Source organism: Empidonax traillii, unplaced genomic scaffold, assembly GCF_003031625.1.
Source record: "Empidonax traillii isolate 1590-97213 ecotype Southwest subspecies unplaced genomic scaffold, ASM303162v1 scaffold22:size5013007, whole genome shotgun sequence".
Classification (NCBI taxonomy): domain Eukaryota; kingdom Metazoa; phylum Chordata; class Aves; order Passeriformes; family Tyrannidae; genus Empidonax; species Empidonax traillii.
Window position 1 is genome coordinate 2,070,313 of NW_020955215.1, and position 22,488 is coordinate 2,092,800.

At 45.3% G+C, this 22,488-nt stretch overlaps 1 protein-coding gene across 3 annotated transcripts in view; it reads left to right on the forward strand.

Annotated features, from left to right (window-relative positions):
• The window catches only part of HTR4 (5-hydroxytryptamine receptor 4), an 87,016-nt gene that overhangs the window by 56,015 nt on the left and 8,513 nt on the right, over positions 1 to 22,488 (forward strand). The window contains exon 7 of one of the 3 annotated variants that reach the window (XM_027901819.1): positions 11,889 to 11,964. The exons of the other annotated variants lie outside the window; for them this stretch is intronic. Within the exon in view, the coding sequence (XP_027757620.1) occupies positions 11,889 to 11,949 (61 nt within the window). The 3' untranslated portion in view covers positions 11,950 to 11,964. The remainder of the gene's footprint in view (positions 1 to 11,888; positions 11,965 to 22,488) is intronic. 3 annotated transcript variants of the gene reach the window in all.

Here is a 22,488-nt window from a genome sequence, read left to right on the forward strand (position 1 = left end):
TGGTGATGGGGCTGGGGAGCAGAGACTGCACAGTGGCTTGATCATGATATGAGGGTAATTACAGCTTTCTTAATGCTATGGCAACCACCCCACTTTATCCCTAAGTTAGGAACCAGGAGATGGGGAAAGGATTTCCTTTCAGTCACCCGTGCTGTTCTTGAACTCTCCATCAGCTGGTGTGAGACACCCACTCCTTGAACAGGACAAGGCATGGTGTAAAATGTGATTTGAGGATGTCAAGAACAGCCAGGAGATAGATCTTGGTTAGAACTGTATCTGTGTGTGCAGTGGGAAAGTGTATAAGGACTAAATATTCAGCTTCAAGAGAAGATTTTGATTTGCCTGTTTTCCAGTTTTGCTTTCTGCAAGTGTAGGAATTTCCAGAACCCCTATTTTTATCCCTGGATATTCATCTATTTCAATTCTGATTTGTACCATCTGAATTCAGGCGGGACACGTGCAAATGTTGAATTGAAATCTGCAGGGGTGGGTACAATCTGAAATTCATGCCCAATTCATTTTTCAATGGCTGAGATTGCAACTCACATCTCCCAGACAAAGGTTTGTTTCTCTGGCTGCAGCACAAATTGTGTAATTCACTTTAAATATTTGCAATTCATAGTTATAATAACCTATGGTTTGGAATATCGTTCACTGAAAAGACTTGGGAATCGTTCTGGAAAATGAGTGAATAGGAGAATTTACAATGGGCACTCAACTAGTGTATGGCAAAAATTAGTACAATAATGAATGGCAATAGAAGCAGCTTCTGGATGGCTGTACCATGTGTTCAGGGGTTCTGTGCACCACGAGACTCAAAGAAAAATGCCAGAATCATCTGAAAAATGCTGTCTTGCCCTTTAAACAGATTGTTTGCCTATCATTTGTCATGCGTAGATATTTATTCAACACAAACCAACAAACTTGTGCCTTCATGAACCATCGAACCCTGTGCTGCACTAGTGGATGGGAACCCAGGTCAGCATCGCTCGAATTCTTGGATAAAACAAGTTTTGGAATTTTGCCACAGCAAAGAAGATGACTTTGGGTGAAACATATTTGAGCAATGATCAGAATCTGGAACATTTGGGTCAAGGAGGTCACTTTGGTGTGTTCCCTATTTCTTCTCAGAACTGCACTGCTCAGCACAGAGCACTGTGTTAGTCTCTTCAGGGAAAGCTCTAGTGAGAGGTTTATTTACCACTCATTTTCCATCACAGAGAGGTCTTCTCAAAATGTCTATGTTACTTCTCCAAAGTAAAACATATCTTGATTTTTCTCTTAAAAAGCCCAAACTAAAAGAAGCTGGAATTTCATTGTCTTCATAAATACAAAATCAGATAAATAACCCCCTCAGCCCACACTGGTGTCAACACTCTGGAGGGGCGAAAACCCTGGGAGAAGTGTGCAGTAAATCCTAGTGTGCAGCTGGAGCACTGCTGTGCAGGGTTATTGGTCCCTCTAGGGAATGTGAGTAATTGTGCCAGTAAATCTCCCAAACCTCAGCGAGCTCTGGTGTTTCCCTGCTCCACTGGAACAGGCACCTCAGCAACTCGGGTCTCTGGTTTTTAGAAATGTAGCAACTCCACGGGCCTGTTGGAATAAAAATAAATCCATGCTGGTTGTAGGGAAGAGAAGGTCAGAGCTGCTGTGGAGCAAAAGGATAACTGATTATAGAATCAGAGAATGATTTGCGATGGGGCTTTCCCCCTCCAGCCCAGCCCAGCTGAGCCTCCAAACCAACCTGTCCTCTGCTCTCCTGCCTCTCTCCCGTCTCTCCCGAGGCAGAGCCATCCCATGGTGTTTGACAATCCCAGAGCTCTCCCAGCACAGATGTTTGGTGAAGGTGCATGCCAATTATTTGCGTTCCTCTTACACTCTGCCAGGCTGCCTGGAGACTCCTCCAAAGTAGTTGAAAGGGTAAAATCCAGTACTTTTTGGTTCTTCCAGAGTTTCTGAAAGAGGTTTTTTTGTTTTTTTTTGCTCTTAAGGAGAAATAGGGAAGCAGCAGGTGGGCACCTGGGTGCACAAAACTCACAAACATGCCCAGCAAGGGAACAAAACCCGTCAATAACAAACATGTTATTTGAGCTTGGTTTGACCAAATTTGCAATTGGAAGTGATTCTTCACTGTGACTCAGTTTTTAAACACAAAGGATGCACATCTTCGATTTAATTTGTTTCTTTACTTTAGTAACTGCAAGGTGAATGTGCTTCCAATGGGTTTTCCCCCTTTACACAAACTGTAGATGTTGTACGATTTTTTTTTTTCTTTTCTTATCACTAAGGTATCATTTAGAAAAGAATTTCATTGCCAGGATACTAATGCCCTAAGCTATAAAGATATTTAGTATAAAACCAACCCGCTAGGTTTAAACTTTCTGACTGGCAGGAACTGCCTGAGAATTTTAATGATCCTGCAAGATGGATCAGAGCTCTGATACACGTTAATGTCTTTTTTGCTACAAGTTCCTTAGCCCCAAGACAAATCATTTAGACTTGGTCTGCTCTTCCCTTCATTGTCTCAGCACTTGGTGGTTCACACTGGATTTGCACATTTTTGTGCAATTGTCATTTTTGGAGGCATTTTGGGCTTGCTCTGCTTGTGGGACTTGGAGCAGGTCCAGGCTGCTGAGGTTTAGGGTCTGTGATGTCCTTTCTCCAGCAGTTGCCTTATTAATGGAACTGATAGGCAAGAACTCTCCCCCCTTTGTGAAGGTGCTGATAAAGCACATGCCCACTAAGTTCTTTTTGGGAAGTTTCTGAGCAAAACCTTGAGAAACACAGCAAATTATGCGCATTTAAAAGTGGGAACTTCAGTGTTATTTCACTCATTTTGCCACAGGCCCAGGGCTGAGCCCTCTGGGCAGTGCAACCAGAGGCTGCTCAAGATGTGTTTTCGGTTCAGGTATCAGTTCCTTGTGCCAGGAGAAGCAGCCCAGAAGAGGGCCCAGCTGGATGGTTTCCCCTGGCAAATGCAGGCTGGGAGGGGATCTGATTGCTGTCTGTAAATGCTAATATTGTTAACTTTAGTCAAGAGATAATTTGGGTTTCACTTAAATTTCATTAGCTGCAAACCTGGAAAGGGATTCTATAAAATATAGGAGATAATTAGACTCAATAACAACTAAAAAAAAAAGAGTTTTTTCCTTTCTTGAAGGGGCTTTCTTGTAATTTTTTTGTGAAGCTTTTCCAATATTTACAGTCAAACTTATGTTCCAACTTCCCTGGCATGATTTTACAACTTGGCATCAGCCTTCTCCAGAGTCACATCCTTCTAACATTCACAAATACTGTGACTGGAAGCTGTGAGGGATTGTGGGCAGGGCACAGAGAGCTATAAATATCAGTAGGTACATGATAGCTCAGACAGGAGATATGGGCTGAGTCCAGGAGTGCAGGGGGACATTATACAACCTGCTGTGCAGGATCCACGAGCAGAGGAGCCCTCGGGTCCAGCAGTGTAGATGTCCCACAACAGCCTGAGTTACCACCGTAAAACAGAGCTGCACGTGTGGCAAAGGGCTTGGCTGTGTGTTGTGCTGTGCAGCATCCACCAAACCAAAAGCTGGAACATGATCCCCTTCTGCACAGCTGTCTTCTTCCTTTCCCCTCTCCCTCATCCCAAGAAAGCCCTGTGTGTTTCTGTGTCTCCCGACTCCTACAAGTACGTGACTGCACAGGGCACCCTCTGACACTTGGTGGCTCCTCCAGGTAACCGATGTGGTGCCCACAGAGGCTGAATCCACCCTGGTTGAAAGCATTTGCAATGGTCAGGACATACTTCCAGCCTGGAAGTGCACATGGGGACGTGCAGAGAGATGAGCAGCCACAGCTGGGTGTGTGGGAAGCTGCAGGAAGGGTCCTTTCCTTTTCCTTCCCTGATCTCCTGTGTCCACCTTCCACGTCCAGTCTTTCCTTAATCACCTCCAGGATGGGGACTCCACCACCTCCCTGGGCAGCCCCTTCCAATGACTGACAGCCCTTTCCATGAAAAAATTCCTCCTGATGTCCAACCTGAATCTCCCCTTGTGGCCATCTCCTCTTGTCCTGTCCCTTGTTCCCAGGGAGCAGAGCCTGAACCCCACCTGGCTCCCTGCTCCTGTCAGGGAGTTGGAGAGAATGAGAAGGTCCCCCCTGAGCCTCCTTTTCTCCAGGCTGAGCCCCCCAACTCCCTCAGCCTCTTAGGATTTCCAAAGAAGAGAGGCTCCAGCAGTCTGGAAAATAATGAGCAGGATTTACGCTGTGAATTGAAGGCAGAGGATCTGTGTGGGGGTGGGAGCTGATGGCAAGACATGGCACTGGGGAGCTGCTGTCAAGCAGTTCTCGCTGCCTGAGATGCAGCCCCTGCTCTGCCCCTGTGGTGGCTCTGGGAAGGCAGAGCCTGTCTGTGTTCACAGAACCAACCACAACCATTCCCACACGCTGCACCTCCAGATTGTGTGTGGGAGGACTGGTTTTGGTTTTTTTTTAATTGTGGGTGTCTGCTGAAGGTATTGCTGAAGCCTCTCTTTGTGAATGCAATAGGCTTGTTGTTGAGGTTGAGTTGTCCCCAGGGTAGAAGTCGAGACACTAATTATTTGTCTCTCATCTGTCATCTGTGAGGCCTGGGGTAAGGTTCTTCCTCCTGCCCCTTCCCTGCTTTTTCTTTCCTAGGGATCTGTGTGCTATATTTAGGAGCTGAACAGTTTAAAGATTTTTTTTTTCTTCTTTTGAAACTTCAAAATTCTTCTGAAAAAAAGGTTGAAGAGTAGAGAAAGGGCACAGGGTAACCTTGGCTCCCCTGCCCTGCTCAGCATCCCTTCAGCTCCCTGGGAGGGTGAGGCACTGCCAGCACCTCTCTGAGCTCTGAGCACCGTGTGTCACAGGAGCCTGGTACCTTTCTTCACCCCAAACCTGCCTGCCAATAACCAGGACACTGCTGAAGCCTTGTAGCCAGCTCAAAGAGTGCCTCACCAGAGGAACCTGAGAACTTCCGATAAGAGAAAAGCTTCTTGTAATTGTACTGACTGAAATCAAGATATTTATCTTATCTCCTACAAAGGAAAGAGGGGATTAGGGTTTTAAAATGCCACAGTTTCCTTCAATTTTAGTAAGGTAATCTCTTTCAATATGTCTGTATATTGGAAAAAGAGATTAGAGTTAAGCTAAAACCCTTTTTGTTATTTGGCCTAATACAAGATTCAAGATCAGAACTTCTCTTCTGCATCACTTTGTTTCTGGTAGGGAAGCCAAGGCTCTGAAGGGCACCTTGAGCTCAAAAGCAACTGAAATATCAACTCATTTTTGTCCCTTTCTAATGCACAATTTGTGCTTTGGTAACAAAAGCAATTGATGTGTTCTGGTGGAGCAGGAGCCCAGTCAAGGCTTTTTTTCTGGTTTGAGGTTTAGTTTTGCTGTTGATCGCCCTGGTTTATCTCTCCTTGTGCAATGGCTGACCCCTGGTTTGGTACCTCCCTGTTTGTGGTATAATTTTGGAGGTTCCCATGAAAGCCCTTTCTGCAGGAGGCAGTGGCGATTCTGTGCTCCATGGTCTGTCCAGGGAAGTTGGGATCAGTTCCAACCACCCCAGGAGCTGCCTGCCCATGCCATCCTGTGTCCTGCTCAGTCTTTGTATTACTGCTTACAGAAAATGGAAGCAATCTGGTTTACAGAAGTTAGAGGTGATCCAGCTCCTGGTAGCCCCTCCCTTGCTGTCAGAGGATAATGCTGGAAGGAAGGATTCTGTTAGAAAAAGCAGAAGAGAAGAAACCACAAGGATAGGGTAACTAATCCTGCTGCAGGCCAACATTCCTTCTCTGTGCACTTATTGTTGGGTTTCACTTCACTGTCTTTCTGATTCAAACGGAAATTTAACATTAATTGTTGTCTTTTCCAATTAAACCTCTCCGGTCTCTGACATGCTTGACTGTTTCTTATTTCCCTCTGCTTTGCATAATGAACAGCATGTCCCCAGCTCTGTGCTGGCCTGGAACAGGAACAAGGTTCCCACAGGCAGCTCTGGAGAGCTCCCACTGTGTTCTCAAGGGCTTCAGAAACACCTCCCTTGCTGTGATGCCTCGGCACCTACTGCCCTTCTGCTTCCCTCTGCTCCAGCATCTGCTGCTCTCCTCAAAGTTTCCTTTCCTCATCCCTGCAAAAGGTAGTGCAGGGAAACAGCAAAGGGAGTGTGTGACAAAAGCAGGGAATTCATCTGCCTCATGGGTCTCATTCAGCAAGGATGGGTTTGGTTTCCACGTGTACTTTTTCATCCTTCCAGCTCTCCCGGCAGTAAAAGCAAACAGCTCCCGTGCTGCACAGAGTGATCTGAATGGTATTTTTCATTGTTTTGGAGGCCTTGATGAGAAAGCAGGACATTATCCGCTGGGAAAAGCTCTAATCTGATTTCACTCGAGTCCTTATCGATATGGAGCACCTTTATTGGACTGGCTAATCTAATCCCAACTTCCTGAATCAATGATACAATGCCAGTTATTTACTCAGGTTCATACACCTAAAGTGGAAAGTGTCTGCTGAAAAATTAATTCTCTCTCATGTACTGATATTTGGCTCAGCTTCTCAGTGTGCCCTGTGTTGGGAATATGGGACAGGCTGCAGTAGCTGGTGCTGGGAGTGGTGTGATGAGACGGACAAAGAAGTGAGTCGATTCTCTGCCTTCCAGCTGTAATTAGGAGTCCATTGCCCAGAGCAGAGCACTGCTGGCCAGAGCACCACGCTCCCTGCAGCTGGAATGCCTGACATCTCCCCCTGTCACATGACAAAGCCCAGACCTGTTGGAAACATACCCACGTAAATAATGGAATGCAATTTAAACAATGGCATTTAGATAAATACACTCATCTCTCACAGTACATGTCAACCTACAGAATCTGATTCCAAGTCCTTTGGGACTCTCTCCGTTCATTCCAGAGGTCCAAAATAGGGTTTAAAACTAATTTTGGTACCTGAATAAACTGTATTATGGATAGCAATTTGCTATCCACCTACTTCCCTTCTGTTCCAGCTGACCTTTGCACAGCTTTGATGAATGTGTTGGGCTATTTTTCTCCTCTCCAGAGATTAATACGTTTTATCAGTCAGAGTGTTTTCAGACAATGCAAATCAGCATTTGCAGAGAGCTCCACATGCCTTAGGGCCAGAAATTCTATATAAACCTAAGCAATTATTGTCATATTCTGTTATTTGTTGTGGCAGCAGATGTCTCCAACTCAGAGCTAATTGTTTTAAGCACATTTTAATTTTAGGTTAACTTCTTTGTTGTTTTCTCTTTTTTCAATAACCTTCTTCCTTTCTGATTGCTGCAGGAGAATTTATTTTAGCATTATATGCACCACCTCTTCCTCTGTAAACTCACACTGTGGAAAAGCTTCCCCGTTGTTTTAATTAAAATTGTTTCTAAGGCTTTTGGGGTGTCTGTTTCAGAGAAGAGCCTGTTTTTCTCAAGAAATTTTGGCCAGCTCTTTGGGATTTCCAGGAAAGAGTCAAGCACTTTCAGTACATCTGCTGGGCTTTGATTGTCTTTTACCAATTTGCTACTTTTTGGATCCTTATTTCCAATTGCTGTGTGGCTGCTGGTGCCATCCTGCCTGGGTCACGGGCTTCAGCAAATGTAGGTACCTGCTAACCCTGCTGTGACTGTGTCTGCAGTGCTCACCCACCTGGGATTTCAGTCCTTAGTCAGCTCCAAGCATCTTTTCATTTTAAACTGCCCATTTCGAAACGGAAAAGTGGCCATTTTGAGGGTTTTGGGCTTATTTATTTGGCATAGCAAAGGTTATCCTTGCTAGCATCTGCTGCTCAGTAAATATGTGCATCTTAAAGAGATGACCTGACCTGGGAATTGATACAGACAAAGTGAAGACGCAATCTTGCTTTAGGGATGCCTTTGGGAATACATCCTGCCTTGCAAATACTCCATCCCCCATTATATATGGCTGAGTGAGGCTATTCCTGCATTAACTGGTGATTTCCAGGCCTTACTTCTGCATTACTCTGTCTGTTCTCTGGCCATGACAGACAACTTCAGCCTTACTGTCACCCAGCACACAACAAAGTAGTTTTAAAATTCAGGGAGCCAGATTTTGGAACTCTCCAGGGAATCCTTCCATGGTCTTCTGCTGGACTGCCTTTAAATCTGATTTCAGAAAATACAGATACATACAGGCACAGGCTTGGAAATGAGATTTGCACAACAGAGCACTCCTTAGGATACAGCTTGTATTACTTTTCCTTGCTTCGACAGTACTGTGCTGGGAAGGAGGAGCATTGCTAGCAATGTTTCATGTCTATCCTGCATTCTTCCTTTTCTCTGGTGCTGCTTTCACCCATGGAAGTAAAAATAACCACTTTGCTTTATTAAACCTTTCTTGGCAGTGACTGAACTAGTAGTTTCGAAGTCAGTCATGTCCCTGAAGGAAGTGTGTGGATTCTGTCTGACACTTGGGGAGTGTCACTGTCACGAACAGACTTTGCAGAGATGTTCTTGCAGGCTTAGCAGAAGGGATGTCAATTGGGCTGTCGATTTGTGTTGTTCCATGGGCCCATCAAAGCACAGCACTTTGATAACTGAAAAGCCACAAGGTACTAAAGAGCATTTGGGTTTATCTCTGAAGTGCTTATATTGTCATAGAACCATTTAGTTTAGAAAAGACCTCCCAAGACCACTGAGTCCAACCTACAACAGATCAGCACCTTGTCAAACAGACCAGAGCACTGAGTGCCACCTCCATTCATTCCTTGAACATCTCCAGGGATGGGGACTCCATCACCTCCCATTTTTTATGCTTTGCCTTGGTCTTACATCACACACCAAATAATCTGACACCCACACAGGAACATTATAATGCTCTGAAATCCTTACCTCTCTCAGAAGGTAGTACAGCAAGTCCTTTAGCCTCCAGGTCTTCCAAGGTCTGAGTCCTGGCAGCACTTTTTCCTCTGCTGAAGTGAAACCACCTCTGGAAAGTTGTGTAACAGCTGTTTAAGTGTCCACAGCAATATGGTTTGGGGGTTTTTTATTAAAGAATTGAAGGAAACACAGTATGGATTTGTCCCTTTGGAAGGCTGCAGCGTTGCCCCATGAAACAGAGAGGAGCCAAATGGGCAAACTCAAGTACCAGTACCAAAGAAAAGAAAATTCAAGAAACATGTTATGTCTTATGTTAATGGTGTGTATGAGTAATTTAATCACTGATTGATCTGTCATCTGCCTGGCAGAGCACAGAAACAGTCACAGTTTGCATTGATATATTAAAGGCACATGTCATGTGTTTAGTGAGATTCATGCCCTGTGGTGCTTCTGTGACAAGTTTTTATAGCACCGTAGTTAGTATTTATTAACAGCAGAAGCACTTTGTAACACTTTGACATAACATTTGAGACAAGAACTGCACAGAGCAACTACTTCATAGGCAGGAAAGCCATTAGGAATGACACCTCCAGAAATGTTACCAAGAGATCTTCAAAGAACTCCATTTCATACCATTGGCAGCACGGTGCTGTCAGCACGGAATGTGGGAACATTTGCTCGGCTCCACCCCAGCAGGAGTGTCACATCCACCTCCCCAGCAAGGAGATGCACCTTCTGCAGCACCTCGGAATCCCTGGAGCTCCCTCGTGAGGCACAGCCCATTCAGCTTCATATGGGAGGAGAAAAACCAAGCACCCATCTCTGCTCTCTGTGACCTGTGACAGGACTCCAGGGAATGGCTGGAGCTGCGTCAGGGAGGGTTAGGTTGGATATAAGGGAAAGGTTCTTTCCCCAGGGGATGGTTGGGCACTGAACAGGCTCCCAGGGCAGAGGTTACAGCCCCAAGGCTGACAGACTCAAGGAGTGTTTGGACAATGCTGTGTCAGGGACATGGTGGGATTGTTGGGGTGTCCTGTGCAGGACCAGGAGTTGGACTCAGTGATCTTCTGCATCCCTTCTAGCTCAGGATATGCTGTGATTCCATAAAAACAGGATGCAGGAGAGTAGCCCATAAAAAAAAAATCTCGATTCAGGGAAATGATGCACTTCAGTGACACACCATTTCTTTTTCTGTTTTTGAAAGAATCTTTGTCCTTGATAAATTTTAAAACAAGCCCATAAACATCCTTTAAAATAAGCTGTAGGCTAAACTAATTTCCTTAAAAGCCCCTTACCACTATGCATGGGTTCACATGGGTTTGCCTGGGAAGGTTTGGCTGTAAAATTGTGTATTCTCACCTTGGGCTTCTTGTTGTCAGATAATTAATGGCTGAGCAGGTTCTGGGTTCTCCTGGAGTTACCTGCTCCTCTCTCCTACCTTGTGGGCACATCTTGTTTGCAGTCACAGGGCACACAAAGACACACACACATAGGGGTTTTACACATATATCTGTCATAGCACCCCAGACTCAACAGAAGGGTTTTGATTTTTCAGCAGTGGCTTCCAGTGCAGACCTGCAGCACCTGCAGAGCTGAGAATTTGGGAGGCCACTGGATTGTTACGACCCACAAAACCCATATATGCCTGTATTGGGAAGCAGCAAAGAGGTGGTTGGACAGAGGCTGGTCTGTGGAATATCAGTCAGAAACATCAGGCACATTAAAGGACAATTCTAATCTATACTCTCATGACAGATGGGAAGTTGTCTAGCTCGGATGAATTTTTAGATGCCTGAAACTTGATTTCTTCACCAATCCAAATTCTCGGCTGTTGTTGCCAAAGTTTTTGTCCATCTGTGACAGAGATCACACGAGCTCAGAGGCAGCCCATGTGGTTAAATTAGCCTTACAAAGCTTTCATGCCCAAACAGGACAATTTTCAGCCGCTAATTAATTATGTTGTCACTGCCATGAAGCTACTTCACACCTCTTCTGCAGTCTTCACAGACAATTCAGTGGTTTTTAGTAGAGGAAAAATGACCTCCACATCAGAACTGATGCTGTTTATGTTGGAAAATTTTCTTTTTCATTTATTGTATCAGGCTCTTGTTGGCTGGTCAGGAAAAAAATGCAGGACAAGGAAAGGGATTATGGCTGGTTAGTGCATTAGGAGGCACTGGTAATTCTCTGTTACACATCAGAGGGTTGGTGAGAGACCAGTAGCACTTTGTTCACAGCCAACAGTGATATATATTTAAAGTTCATACCAGGTGCTGGCTTGCAGCCAGGTACAGTTCCAACTTTTCTAAAGATTAAAGAGTGGCTGCTGTACTCCTGCACTGCAGTCTGACAAAGTCAGGGAGCTCAGCTATTGCTCCCCATTCTGTACTTAAAAACCCAAACCAACATTTCCAGCATACTAGAGCTGTCAAAAGACTCAAAGATCACCAGCCAGGGATCTACAGCAGCTCTGCATTGCCTCTGTAAATCAGATTTCTTAGCAGTGACATGTCAGTTATCATATGTAGAAATTAAGTGGTTGCTACTCCCTGGATTTAAGAGGTACAGGTGTCTTCCTCAAAAGAGGATCCTCAATCAGACCAAAGGGCTTGCTGGTACTCATGAAATTTAGCAGGAGGAAGACAATATCTAATTACAATATCTAGTTACCAAATCTCTTCCTAGTGCTATGCTGAAGAGGTTTTGGAAAATAAGCTCACCAGAGCCTTCCTACCTAAAAGCATATCAGTGAGACAGGAAAAGGATATTCTTGAAAAGCAGAATAATTCCAAAAAGGACATGAAAGGAACACACCTGATGCCTCATACAGTTCTAACAGTTACCACCACTCCTCTAGAAATAAGGTTTCCTCTTTAGTGGGAGGTTTGGGGCTGTAGCTCTGACATACTGGAATATAACTGCTCAGTGTTTGATGTCGGGATAGTGGGAAAGCGTTTTCCAATTAACCATCTCTGTGTTTTTTCCTTTCCCCCCTTAACTACCTCACTGTGTCTGTCTATCCTCCTTTCTGCACTAAAAGTGGCTGTTCCTCTGTCTCCAAGCTCCTCCTGCTCTTCTGCAGCAGACCAGCTCCTGTCTAACCATGAACATGCTCTGTAAGTCCTTTCTTTTATTACTGCAGCTCTGTGTCTGTTCTCTATTTACTGCAACACAGTTTGAAGCCTCATGTGATTTATAGCTGAAGATTTGTGGGGTAGAAGCCCAGCTGAATGGGGATGTTTCACCCCAGGATGTGGAGGGTGGGCTTCTGGCTGCAGGATGCTGTGGACAGCAGGGATGCTGCTTTTTGGGAATGGTGGGTTTAGGACGGTTGTTCTCACTCCAAGGACAGTGGTACAGCACTGCAGGGTCCTGTCAGTGGGCACCACACAAGATAGAGAGAGTAGAGTTAGATCAGATATTAGGAAAAAAGTCTTTCCTGTGAGGGTGGTGAGGCCCTGGCACAGGTTGCCCAGAGAAGCTGTGGCTGCCCCATCCCTGGAAGTGCCCGAGGCCAGGTTGGATGGGGATTGGAGCAACCTGATCCAGTGGAAGGTGTCCCAGCCCATGGCAGGGGGTGGAATGAAATAAGATTTAAGGTCCTTTCAACCCAAACCAGTCTATGATTCTATGACAATAACAAGCTGGGATTAAATTCACATTAGAGCAGCACAATCTCCTCCAAAAGTCACAGACTATGATCAGGACAGGAGAGCTCTCTGTGGCCCTTGACTGGACCAGTTCTGATCCATGCATGAAGCATACAGGACTTTTAATAATTCACAGAATCACAGAATATTCTGAGCTGGAAGGGACCCACAAGGATCATTCAATGCAACTCTTAGTCCTGGACAGGACACCCAGCAATCCCACCCTGCCCCTGAGAGCGTTGTCCAAACACTCCTTGAACTCTGTCAGCCTTGGGGCCGTGACCACTGCCCTGGGGAGCCTGTTCAGTGCCAACCACCCTCTGTTTTGTCTCAACCACCCTCTAAACTCCTAGAGTTTAGATGCAGCCATGAGAGGTTTGCAGAAGGATGTGGAAAACTCCAGTACCTGTCTTTAGTCAGTTAAGCCTTGTGACAGCTCTGGGACTTCCTCTCCTCTCAAATGGTGTGCAGGGCTCCATCTGGGTTCCTGCCACCATGGGACAGGCATCGTGGGAATGCTCCAGGGGCCAGGCACTTGTAGACATGCAGCCCCAACATTAAAAAGAAAAATGGAATATGTGTGAAGTTGGCTTCCTGCTCAAGATGTTTCTGGAAAGAGGGCAGGGAACAGGAGCAGTGCTCATTCCAGGACTGAGAAAATCCTGGTGCTCGCAGTGACAGTCTCCCTGTCTTGAAACTGGGATGACAAGTCACAGGGGCTGATACGGCCAGGCTTTTGCATCTTCCATGGGGAGACACACAGAAAGCATCTGGCCCTTCCATTTCACACCCCCACAACAGCTCCAGCATCTCAGTGTACCAATCCTTTCACCTGTGCCCCAGACTGTCCTTGGCTTCCAGCTGACAAAGCCACAGACCCCAGGGAGATTACACAGTACCCACAAAACCTCCAGTTACCCCAACAGAATTGCAGCAGGCAGGGGGTTTCCTCTCCTTTTTCCCTTCAGTGCTTTTGTTTATTCCTCATTAGGACAGTCAGATTTTGAAGAGAGGCAGCAGATCTCAACAGCTGCTGTAAGACAGCAGAGTTCAAAGCGGAGAACGCAGTTTCTGTTTCCTCCATCTGTAATGTTCCATAGCCAGGTTCCCTGGGTGGGATGGAGCAGACGTGGAGTCAGAGCTGTGATCAGGCTGCAATCTGCTCCCTGTATCAGCACTCAACCTGCTTTTGCAGTTTTACACTGCAGAACACCCAACCACTGACGGAGAACTGACCTTCAGAGTCTGGAGGAAATAACAGAACCTCAGAGTGGTTGGAGCTGGAAGCTGAAAGCTCATCTCATTCCATCCCCCCTGCTGTGGGCAGGGACACCTTCCACCAGACCAGGTTTCTCAGAGTTCCATCCAACCTGAGCTTAAATACTTCCAGGGATGGGGCATAAAGGACATTTCTCAGCAACAAGGTGTTGCCAAAATGTCTTTTTGGAAGCAACCAGTGGGAGTTGCATAAGCTGCTAATTTAAGGTAGACAGACACAAGTAGGGATCTCAGGCACAGCCAGGGTATCCCTGCCTAAACAGGAAGGGAATACTGAGCACTTCTTGGAGAGCACATTACTTGGAGAGAAGAAAACCCACAGTAACTTCAAGCATCCAGTTCTTCCTGGCCATCACTGAAACCTGAAGGATTAAGACACTTTGGGGTGTTTCAGAGCTGGTTGGATTGTGCCTTGGATACACTTGCATATACAAGAGCAGCAATGAAGCAGAGCTCCTCAAAGGAGCTCCTGCTTTGCACTGTCCAGGGCAGGGAATGCAGTTTTCCAGCATCACCCCATAACCCCAGATGGACTTACTTGGTTCCTGCATCTCAGGAGCTGTGAACAGCAACTCTGCTTTTCAGCAATATTCAGACCCTTACACCGTGTCCTGTCACCTTCTGGAAGGTCCCTGGGCTCCTTCATGGCTGAGAATTTTAGATCTGTTTCTGCTCACTAAGCTGCTGTCAGCAGTGCCAGGCGGTGTGAGCTGATGGGATGGGGCTGGACAGCTCAGACTCACTCAGACCCAGGTTAGGAGGCTCCTGAGGATTTTGCATGAGGCAGGTTCATAGCTCTTCCAGGGTCTAAGAGGCTTCACTGAGCACTCCGAGCACAGAGGTCTAAATTTCAGCTGGAGGTGTCTAACGTGCCTGTTATTCCTTCAGTCCTTTGTGTCAGGTGTTTGTGAAATGTCCTCATGTGAGTGTTCCTGTCTGCTTTCATCCCTCTGGCAGTTTCTCCAGTGTCATTTCCCATCATATGGCCACATGTTCTTATCCCTACAACATCCCTATGTCTGTCACTTTATTGTAACCCATCTTGGTTGCAGTTTTTCCAAAAATCCCAGCTGAAGAGAGGAAGCAGATGTGATCTACAGTCTCCAGCTCTGTGTGCTGCTATCTCTGCTTTTCAGTGAAATTATTACCTCTGCCTGGAACAGTCCAAGCTGAGGTGCTGCCAAATCCTGTGACCCACTAACCCTTGAATATAACACCTTTCGCCTTGTTCTGCTAATCAGAGGGAGGAACATCTTGATTTTCCACCATATCTATACTAAAAACTTACAGAAACTTACCAATGTGGTCTGGTAAGGCTTTTACGTGATCTAGAGACGGAATTGGAGTGGTAAAACTGCTGTTCTTCTGCTTCTCTCTTTGTCCTTGCTTATGTCCCTCAGTTGATTTTGTCACAGTGGTTATTGATGAGATACTCAGTGTGGCTGCAGGAAAATTTGAGATCATGCTGTGGGTTTTTTTAAGGTTTAAAAGCACTGGGAGGAAAGCTGTCAGTGCCTGTCATAGGAACACAGCTGATTCAAACACTCTAGGCATCAGAAAAAGTATTTTCAACTTGTAACTCAAACCTTTTCCCACAATCATCCTTGGAGACTGCAGGACGTCACTGCCAAGGAGAAAGAAAAGCTCCTTTTTGTCTTTCTTCCCAGGTTAACAATGCATTAGTGTGATGAGGATAATCTCTGGTGGGAGTTATGGCTGTAGTCATACAATAGTTGTCTTGGAAAGATGTTTCAGCAACAGAAATGAGGGGCTGCACAATTTTCCAAAGCATAAATCTCTCAACTTTGAAGAATGGTCTCAAAGAACAACTGGGAACACTGAGCCTAGAACAGGCTTCCAGCTGGGAAGGGCAATAGGAATGATCAGTCCTTCCTTGTAAGCATCACACCAGGATTAACTGGGAAGTGTAAATCTGGCAATTTGCTCGGTAGGTGCAGCACATCCTCCCCTGTGAATGCCACGTGCTTTTCTCCAGGAGAAATGAACTCCAGTGCTGTGCAGTGTATCCAAGCTACTCCTGGAGGGGAGGGCAGTGCAACAGCTCACCTTGAATCCAAAGGGAAGGAAAGAAAACGTGCCATGGGGGGAATCAGGAAAGAGAGGAAGACCTCCCTTTTTATCCTGGGTAAAAGAGGAAAGCGGCACATGTGTGTGCTTGTGTCACTGGATTCCACTTGCGCCACTGCAGCATTTTCCTTGGTCCCTGCAGGGAATATCGTGCAGGGCTGGTGCTTCCCCATCTGCCAGGAGCAGAAAACTGTGGAGCCAACACCTCTAAAGGCTTCTCCTCCAGACAACCTCCATGGGACCTCCAAGGGTGCTTTTCCTTAGGATGGCAGGGATTTCTGAACCAAAGTTGCGCCTCCATCCTCATTTATTCCAGCCAATGAGCCCGGAGTTGCGCCGTGTTTTAGCAGGACACTTGGAAAAGCAGGGCAGGGACAGGCCCTGCAGAGCCACGTCCTGGGATGAGCCGCTGCACCGTGGTGCAGATGGCAGCGCCATTTCCAGAGCTATAAACAGTATCATTGTCATAGCTCTTTGAATGGTACTGCCATATGTACTGGACAACCAGCATTTATGCTTGCGAGGGCTTTGGGCCAGCTGGATTTCCCCTCCATTGGGATGAAGCCAATTCCTGAAGTATGAATGAAAGTTGCATGTTTCTCTGGAGTAATTCCCCCTCAGTACTTATGTTTGAGTCTCCAAGGATCATCACGCTCTCATCAGTCTCCCAACTCACAAATCCCAAGTGTCCTGCACGTGGAGAAATTGCTCCCTGATTGGTCCAAGAAGAAGCAGAAAGTTCACGGGAATTTTGAGAGCAAACCAGTCAGTCTCTGTGTGTTTGCCTTTAGCAAGTATTGTACTTAGAAGTGAAGTGCATTTGACTGAGCGTGTTTGTCTGGGTGAATGGAAAGTGTTCATCTTAGTCGATCTTAGGTGGTGTTTACCTGACTCTGCTGCCCTCTGTTTGTATTGCTGAAGGAACAGTAGCCATTTGCAGCAAAGAGAGGAGATCATGACAAGACAAGTCATCACAAGTTGACAAGCAGAGCAGAGCTCAAGGAGCATCAGGGCCGTGCCACCCCAGGAGCTTGGGGGCCACAGGAGGCTCAGGGCAGCCCCTGCCTTTGCTCCCCTCTATTCTTGCTGTAAGAGTTGTGCTGCAATGTCCTTTTTTTTTTTTTGCCATCCCAGCTTCCTGTTTTGGCAAAGAAGAGAGGGAGGCCAGCAGCTCTGGGCTTTGCTGGGAAAAGAAACCAGTATGGACGTGTGAAGATACACAGGCAGGTGTCAGAGGAAGGAGTGCCCTGTTTCCCATGGAGCCTCACAAACATGGAGATGCTTTTCCAGGAGCAGGAGTCCTGTTGGTGTGCCTGTTTTCCTGGAGTGTCAGTCCCTTTGGAGGGCTGGCTCAGACCACAGGCCATGACTGGGGATGCAGAGAGGGGCCAGATCAGAGGGGGTAAATGTTTATGGAGCTGTAAACTCTGCTGGGCTGTGGCTGAGCCTTTCAGCTGACAAATGCCAGATACTCAACATCAGTCTGATTCCTACTTCAAAAGGACCCACAAAAATCTCAAAATCAAGCACCAGAAAATGTGTTTCTGAGTCTATGTGTGCAATATCATTATTAGATTCTGGTGACTAACGAGGCCAGGCATTTGTGACAAATATTCCATTTATTTGGCCACCGGTTCAGAGACATATTCTAAAAACTAATTAATTCTTTCAGCTTCTGGATTAAACTATTGTGCAAAACATCCTATCAAACAGAGAACATTATATGGTATGTTACTGTAATTAAATAAAGAGATAACTGAGCTCGAGAGATGCCCACAACACTTAATTAAGATTAATTAAGGAACATGATTTACAGCTGGAGAAGATGAAACTGAGCAATTCAAAACTGGCTCGGCAAAGTGTCTGTGACGTGCTGGATTCATGAAAGCACATACTTTGTTTATCAGAAGCGCTGCAATGGCAGCCTCCCCAAGCAAGTTTATTTAAAGAGGTTGGGTTTAGCCCCTGGAACACACCCATTCTCCTGACCAAACACAGACATGTCTGTGAAACAGGGAGGAGTTCACACCTGGATGGCTGGAGGCTTAGCAGCACAAGATTTCCCTTACAAGCCCTCTCTGAGTCAGCAGCCAGATTAGTGTGTTCCTAATTTCTTAGTCATAGAATCATAGGATGGTTTGCGTTGGAAGAGACCTTAAAACTCATCCAGTTCCAACCTCTGTCATGAGCAGGGACACCTTCCACTATCCCAGGTTGCTCCAAGCCCTGTCCAACCTGGCCTTGGACACTTCCAGGGATGGGGCAGCCACAGCTCCTCTGGGCAACCTGTGTCATGGCCTCACCACCTTCACAGGGAAGAATTTCTTCCTAATATCCAGTCTAAACCTACTCTCAGTTTGAAGCCATTTGCTAAATCACTGGGCAAAGTGCATCGTCGGTTGCGTCAACTAACACACAGGATCGAAGGTACAAATTGGGTTGGTTTTGTAAGAGGATGGATTGTTGCAGTAGAGCCAAAACTTAAGTCAGTGAAACATTTGAAACTTGATGGCTGAAAAGCAATTTTCTGTTCCATTTGCTACGTGTATCATTGCTTTGCTTTTCCTCAAGAAGGAACAAACATAAATTTGAGCAGCATTTATTTACCAAAGCAGAGGCTGAGGTGGAGATTTATAGACTATGTCATCTCCTCTGAAGCAGAAAATAGAGAGGCCCAGGGGCATCCGAGGAAAGGGGATGGCACAACCTTCAGAAGTTTGAACTTATTTGTTTGTTTCTGCACTTCAGATTGGAAGACAATATATAAAGCAATGGACAGGGAGGGGCTGCCAGTTGGGGTGGCCCTGAAAGATATTCATATCTGCAGAAGGACTAGAAGAAAGCACAAAATAGCAGAAGTAGCCTCATGTTAACAGCAAGTATATGCAAATAAGGGTTTTACACACACAAGTACAAACATAAAGAGGCACAGAGTGGTGGGTTCAGTGGTGTGGTGTATCTCAGTTACTGCACAATGTAGGACTGTGGTGCTGTGGGCATCAGGTCTATACGTTGAAGGGCTGGGGCCACCAGTGAGAGATTAATTATGTGAGAGGGTAAAGAAGCTAATTCTGTGATCAACCTGGCCCAGGAAAACAGCTCTGCCTGAAGGAATCGACTTCCCAGGCAGCACATGCAGATGTTCTCAACTGCAAACAGGACAAAAAGGCACCACCTGATCTCAGAAAAAAAAAGTTGAAGTCCTTACCTGAATATGCCCAGCATGTTTTCATAGCTGTGTTTGACTGTCAGAGCAGCATTTTTATCTTCAAACATCCTCCCTCAGCCTGGGAATCCCTTGGGCAGCCACAGGCTCTGAGATGCCATTAGTTACAGATGGGCAGAGCTCAGCCAGGTGAGCAGATGTTGTCAGGGAAATCTGCAAGGACTTGGACCAGGTCCTGCCCTGTAAAGCAAACCTGACCAAGACAACCTTGTTGACAACCTGAGGCTGAGGGACCTAAACCAGCATAAAATGAGGAAAACATAGCTGGGGTTTTGCTTTCTTTATGTGTGTTTTCGGGTTTACATTTTAAATTTTTTATCTGTGGATTAAAGGGAGATTCTATACCTGAGACTTGCTGGGACAACCCCTTTTTTTTCCAGGCACCTGGGCTGGGTTCATGGGCTTTCTGAACTGCTTGTGCTGTGAGAGTGGTTGTACCTGTGCTTAGGAATGAGACTTTGAAAAGGCTGATCTTACAGAACAGAATTTGGCACGAGATTTGGTGACTTTGTACTCATTTGTCCCGTCTGAGCATGTTACTCTCTTGATTCTGAATCGTGGTACTTAAATCATACAGTGACTGTTGCCACAGCACAGATGACAAGTATATTTATGATCTGTCTTGCCAGGATTCAGATTTAGGTGCCCACTGCTGGGGTTGTTCTCTGTCACTTGCAGGTGCAAGTGTGATATGTGACTTGAATGCCAGTGAAAATTTGTATTCCACAGTCCCATTCCAGCAAACTCCAGAGCTTCATATATGCCTAAAGGACTCAAACTTGGCCGAGTCAACCCAAAGACTCAATATTCATAAAATATTTTTGATTGTTTTCTGCCAGCATTTCACTTTATGTCAAGTAGGATAAATGACTGGTTTCACCTGAAACCTCATTTCCCCACCTTGTATTTCTGCAAGGAAACTGCAAACTTAATTGTGTCAGCAGGGGAAGGAATGTGACTTGATCAGTGATTATTGTGTGCATTTCTCCCGGGTGATTGCCAGATATTTTGATTGCACTAGTTACCTCCTCCTGTGATCAAAATCAATACACCTATGAATGCAGCCCCTAAGTGTCATGTTCCAATCTACAAGGCATTTCTCTGAGGAACAATCTCAACAAGAATTGCTGAGGACTGTTTTTACTCTATGAAACCCACCAGAGAACAAATATCTGCTTGATTATGATCCCTCATTTCTTGGGTTTCCCTCATCCTCCCCCCAAAAATATAAACTGTTTGCAGCTATGCAAATCCTCAGATTTTTGCCTCTCTTGACACTTGGAGAAGCATCCTGGGACATGGTGTATTCAAGTATTCAGACTGAGCTTGACATTTTTCTTTTGGACATCTTCTGGAGACATAACATTCTACTTATTAGGATGCTCTGATGAGAAACTGTTTTCATTAGGTCCTTGTTGCACACAGGAGTTCAGAGGTCCCTGGACCTGGAGGGGAGCAGTAACTGGCATATCCTGTACGAGATCCTCATGAGCAGATGTCTGGGAACAACTCCTGTTGAGATTGGAAAGGCTGAAGTCAGATAACAGGCCATGAGCACAGGATGTTTGGGGATAGAGCTAACAGAAAATGGGGACTGAGCAACCTCTGAATCACATCAAAATGAAGAAGCTGTCAGAGGCACCTCCTGTCCTCCCCAGCACACTCCTTAAGATGATCCATCCTCACTGTGAAATAGCTCTTGGCAGGGAAGGTGGATGAGCAAAGGAAGCATCATCCTTCCTGAAGAACAGAGGAATGAACACACAGCCAGCCAGCCAGCAATATGTACTTACTGGCTTGGCTTGGGACCTGGTTTAACCAAGCTAAAAATGAGAAGAAACTGCCTATGAAAGTGACGCAGGGAATTAATGTTTGCAAGTGGGGTGAATGTGGGGGAGCAGAGTGGGATGGGGAGCATGGAGGGTCTGCTGCCCTCTGAGAGCAAACCTGATGGGCATCGATCCAGCCAGGGCTGTGGGGAGGACAATGTGGAGATCTTCCTCAAATTAAGCACCCACTCCCCATGTCCCCATCTGTGTTCTGACTTTTATTCCTAACAGAATGCTTGCAAAATATGACTAGTAAAGATTCTGCCATGTTAGTATTTTTCATGACATGATGTATAAAGTTTTATGAATTTGTAACCCAGTAGGTTGTAGGAGATGATAAACAGTCTAAAGTCGGGAATGTGCTACTTAATGCATGTCATAGAAATATTAATTGAAAAACCTGGAGTCAGAAGGAAAGAGGAGAGGAAACTTCCAATCAACACAGCACGGTGCTTGCTCTCTGAGCTGTCCTTCCCTGGGAGCAGGATGGAGAGCTGAGGAAAGGCAGCCAGATAAACTTTAACATCTCAACTAGTACCTGTTGTAGTTTAAGTTGTAGTAAGTCTTACAAACTTAATGTAAAGGCACCAACGAGGATCTTCCTAATTTTGATCTGGGTTGTGGATTTTTTTGTTATTTGCTTTCACTGTGATTAAATTAATTGTTATTTAACTGTGGGTTTTATTATTTAATTTTTGTGCCATTACTCCATTACCAGAAAATATATTTTTCAGCTTTTCCCCTTTAGGTGCCTTAAGATATGAACACTGCACAAGAAAACTAAGTGGTTTTTTTCACTATTTCATTCCACAGCTTTGACAAATGGCTTGTGGGTTTTTTTCTTAGCAGATGAAAGGTCTTATTATGCCAGTGATGAGACCTCCATTTAAAAAAAAAATCATTATCTTCCATTTGAATATTATTAATTGATCCTGCTTGTATTTCAGTAATTGAAACACCTTACTTAAAACCAGAAGCCTATTATGAGCCATCCCATCTGTGGGTAGTTATGAACTGCTCTCAATGTGCTGCTATGGATTTCTAATGTAACCGAGCACTTCCAAGAGCTCTCCTAATTATCAGATTTGAGCCTCTTACAAATGTTGCATTCATTATGGTGCAAAAAATGAACTGTAGGCCAAAATCTGTAGCTAATTAGAAGATATAATGTAGTGCCAAGCTTAACATTAACGAGAGAGAAATGGAAATAGAGAGTTAATGTGAGAAAAAGAGGAAAGTGCTCGTCTTCCACAATGTGACACTGAATGGCCTCTCTCATTTGCTTACTTGTTTACCCTGGTGTTTATAATTAGCAAATGGATTTTGCTCACTGAAAACAAATAGCTCCTTCATTGATTTTAAATTTAGCTTAGTTTCTGTCCTTCAGTGGCTAAGTTGCTTTTTCTCACGTGGAAACACCAGCTTTCACAGCATTAACAAGGAAATCTATAATGGAAGAAGCCAGCAGCTCTGATTCCATCAGCTTGGTTGATGTGTGGATCTGATGTTTTTCATCATCAGTTGTCACATTTTTGTTCATAATACCCAAAGTCCAAGGCCTTTAGCTAA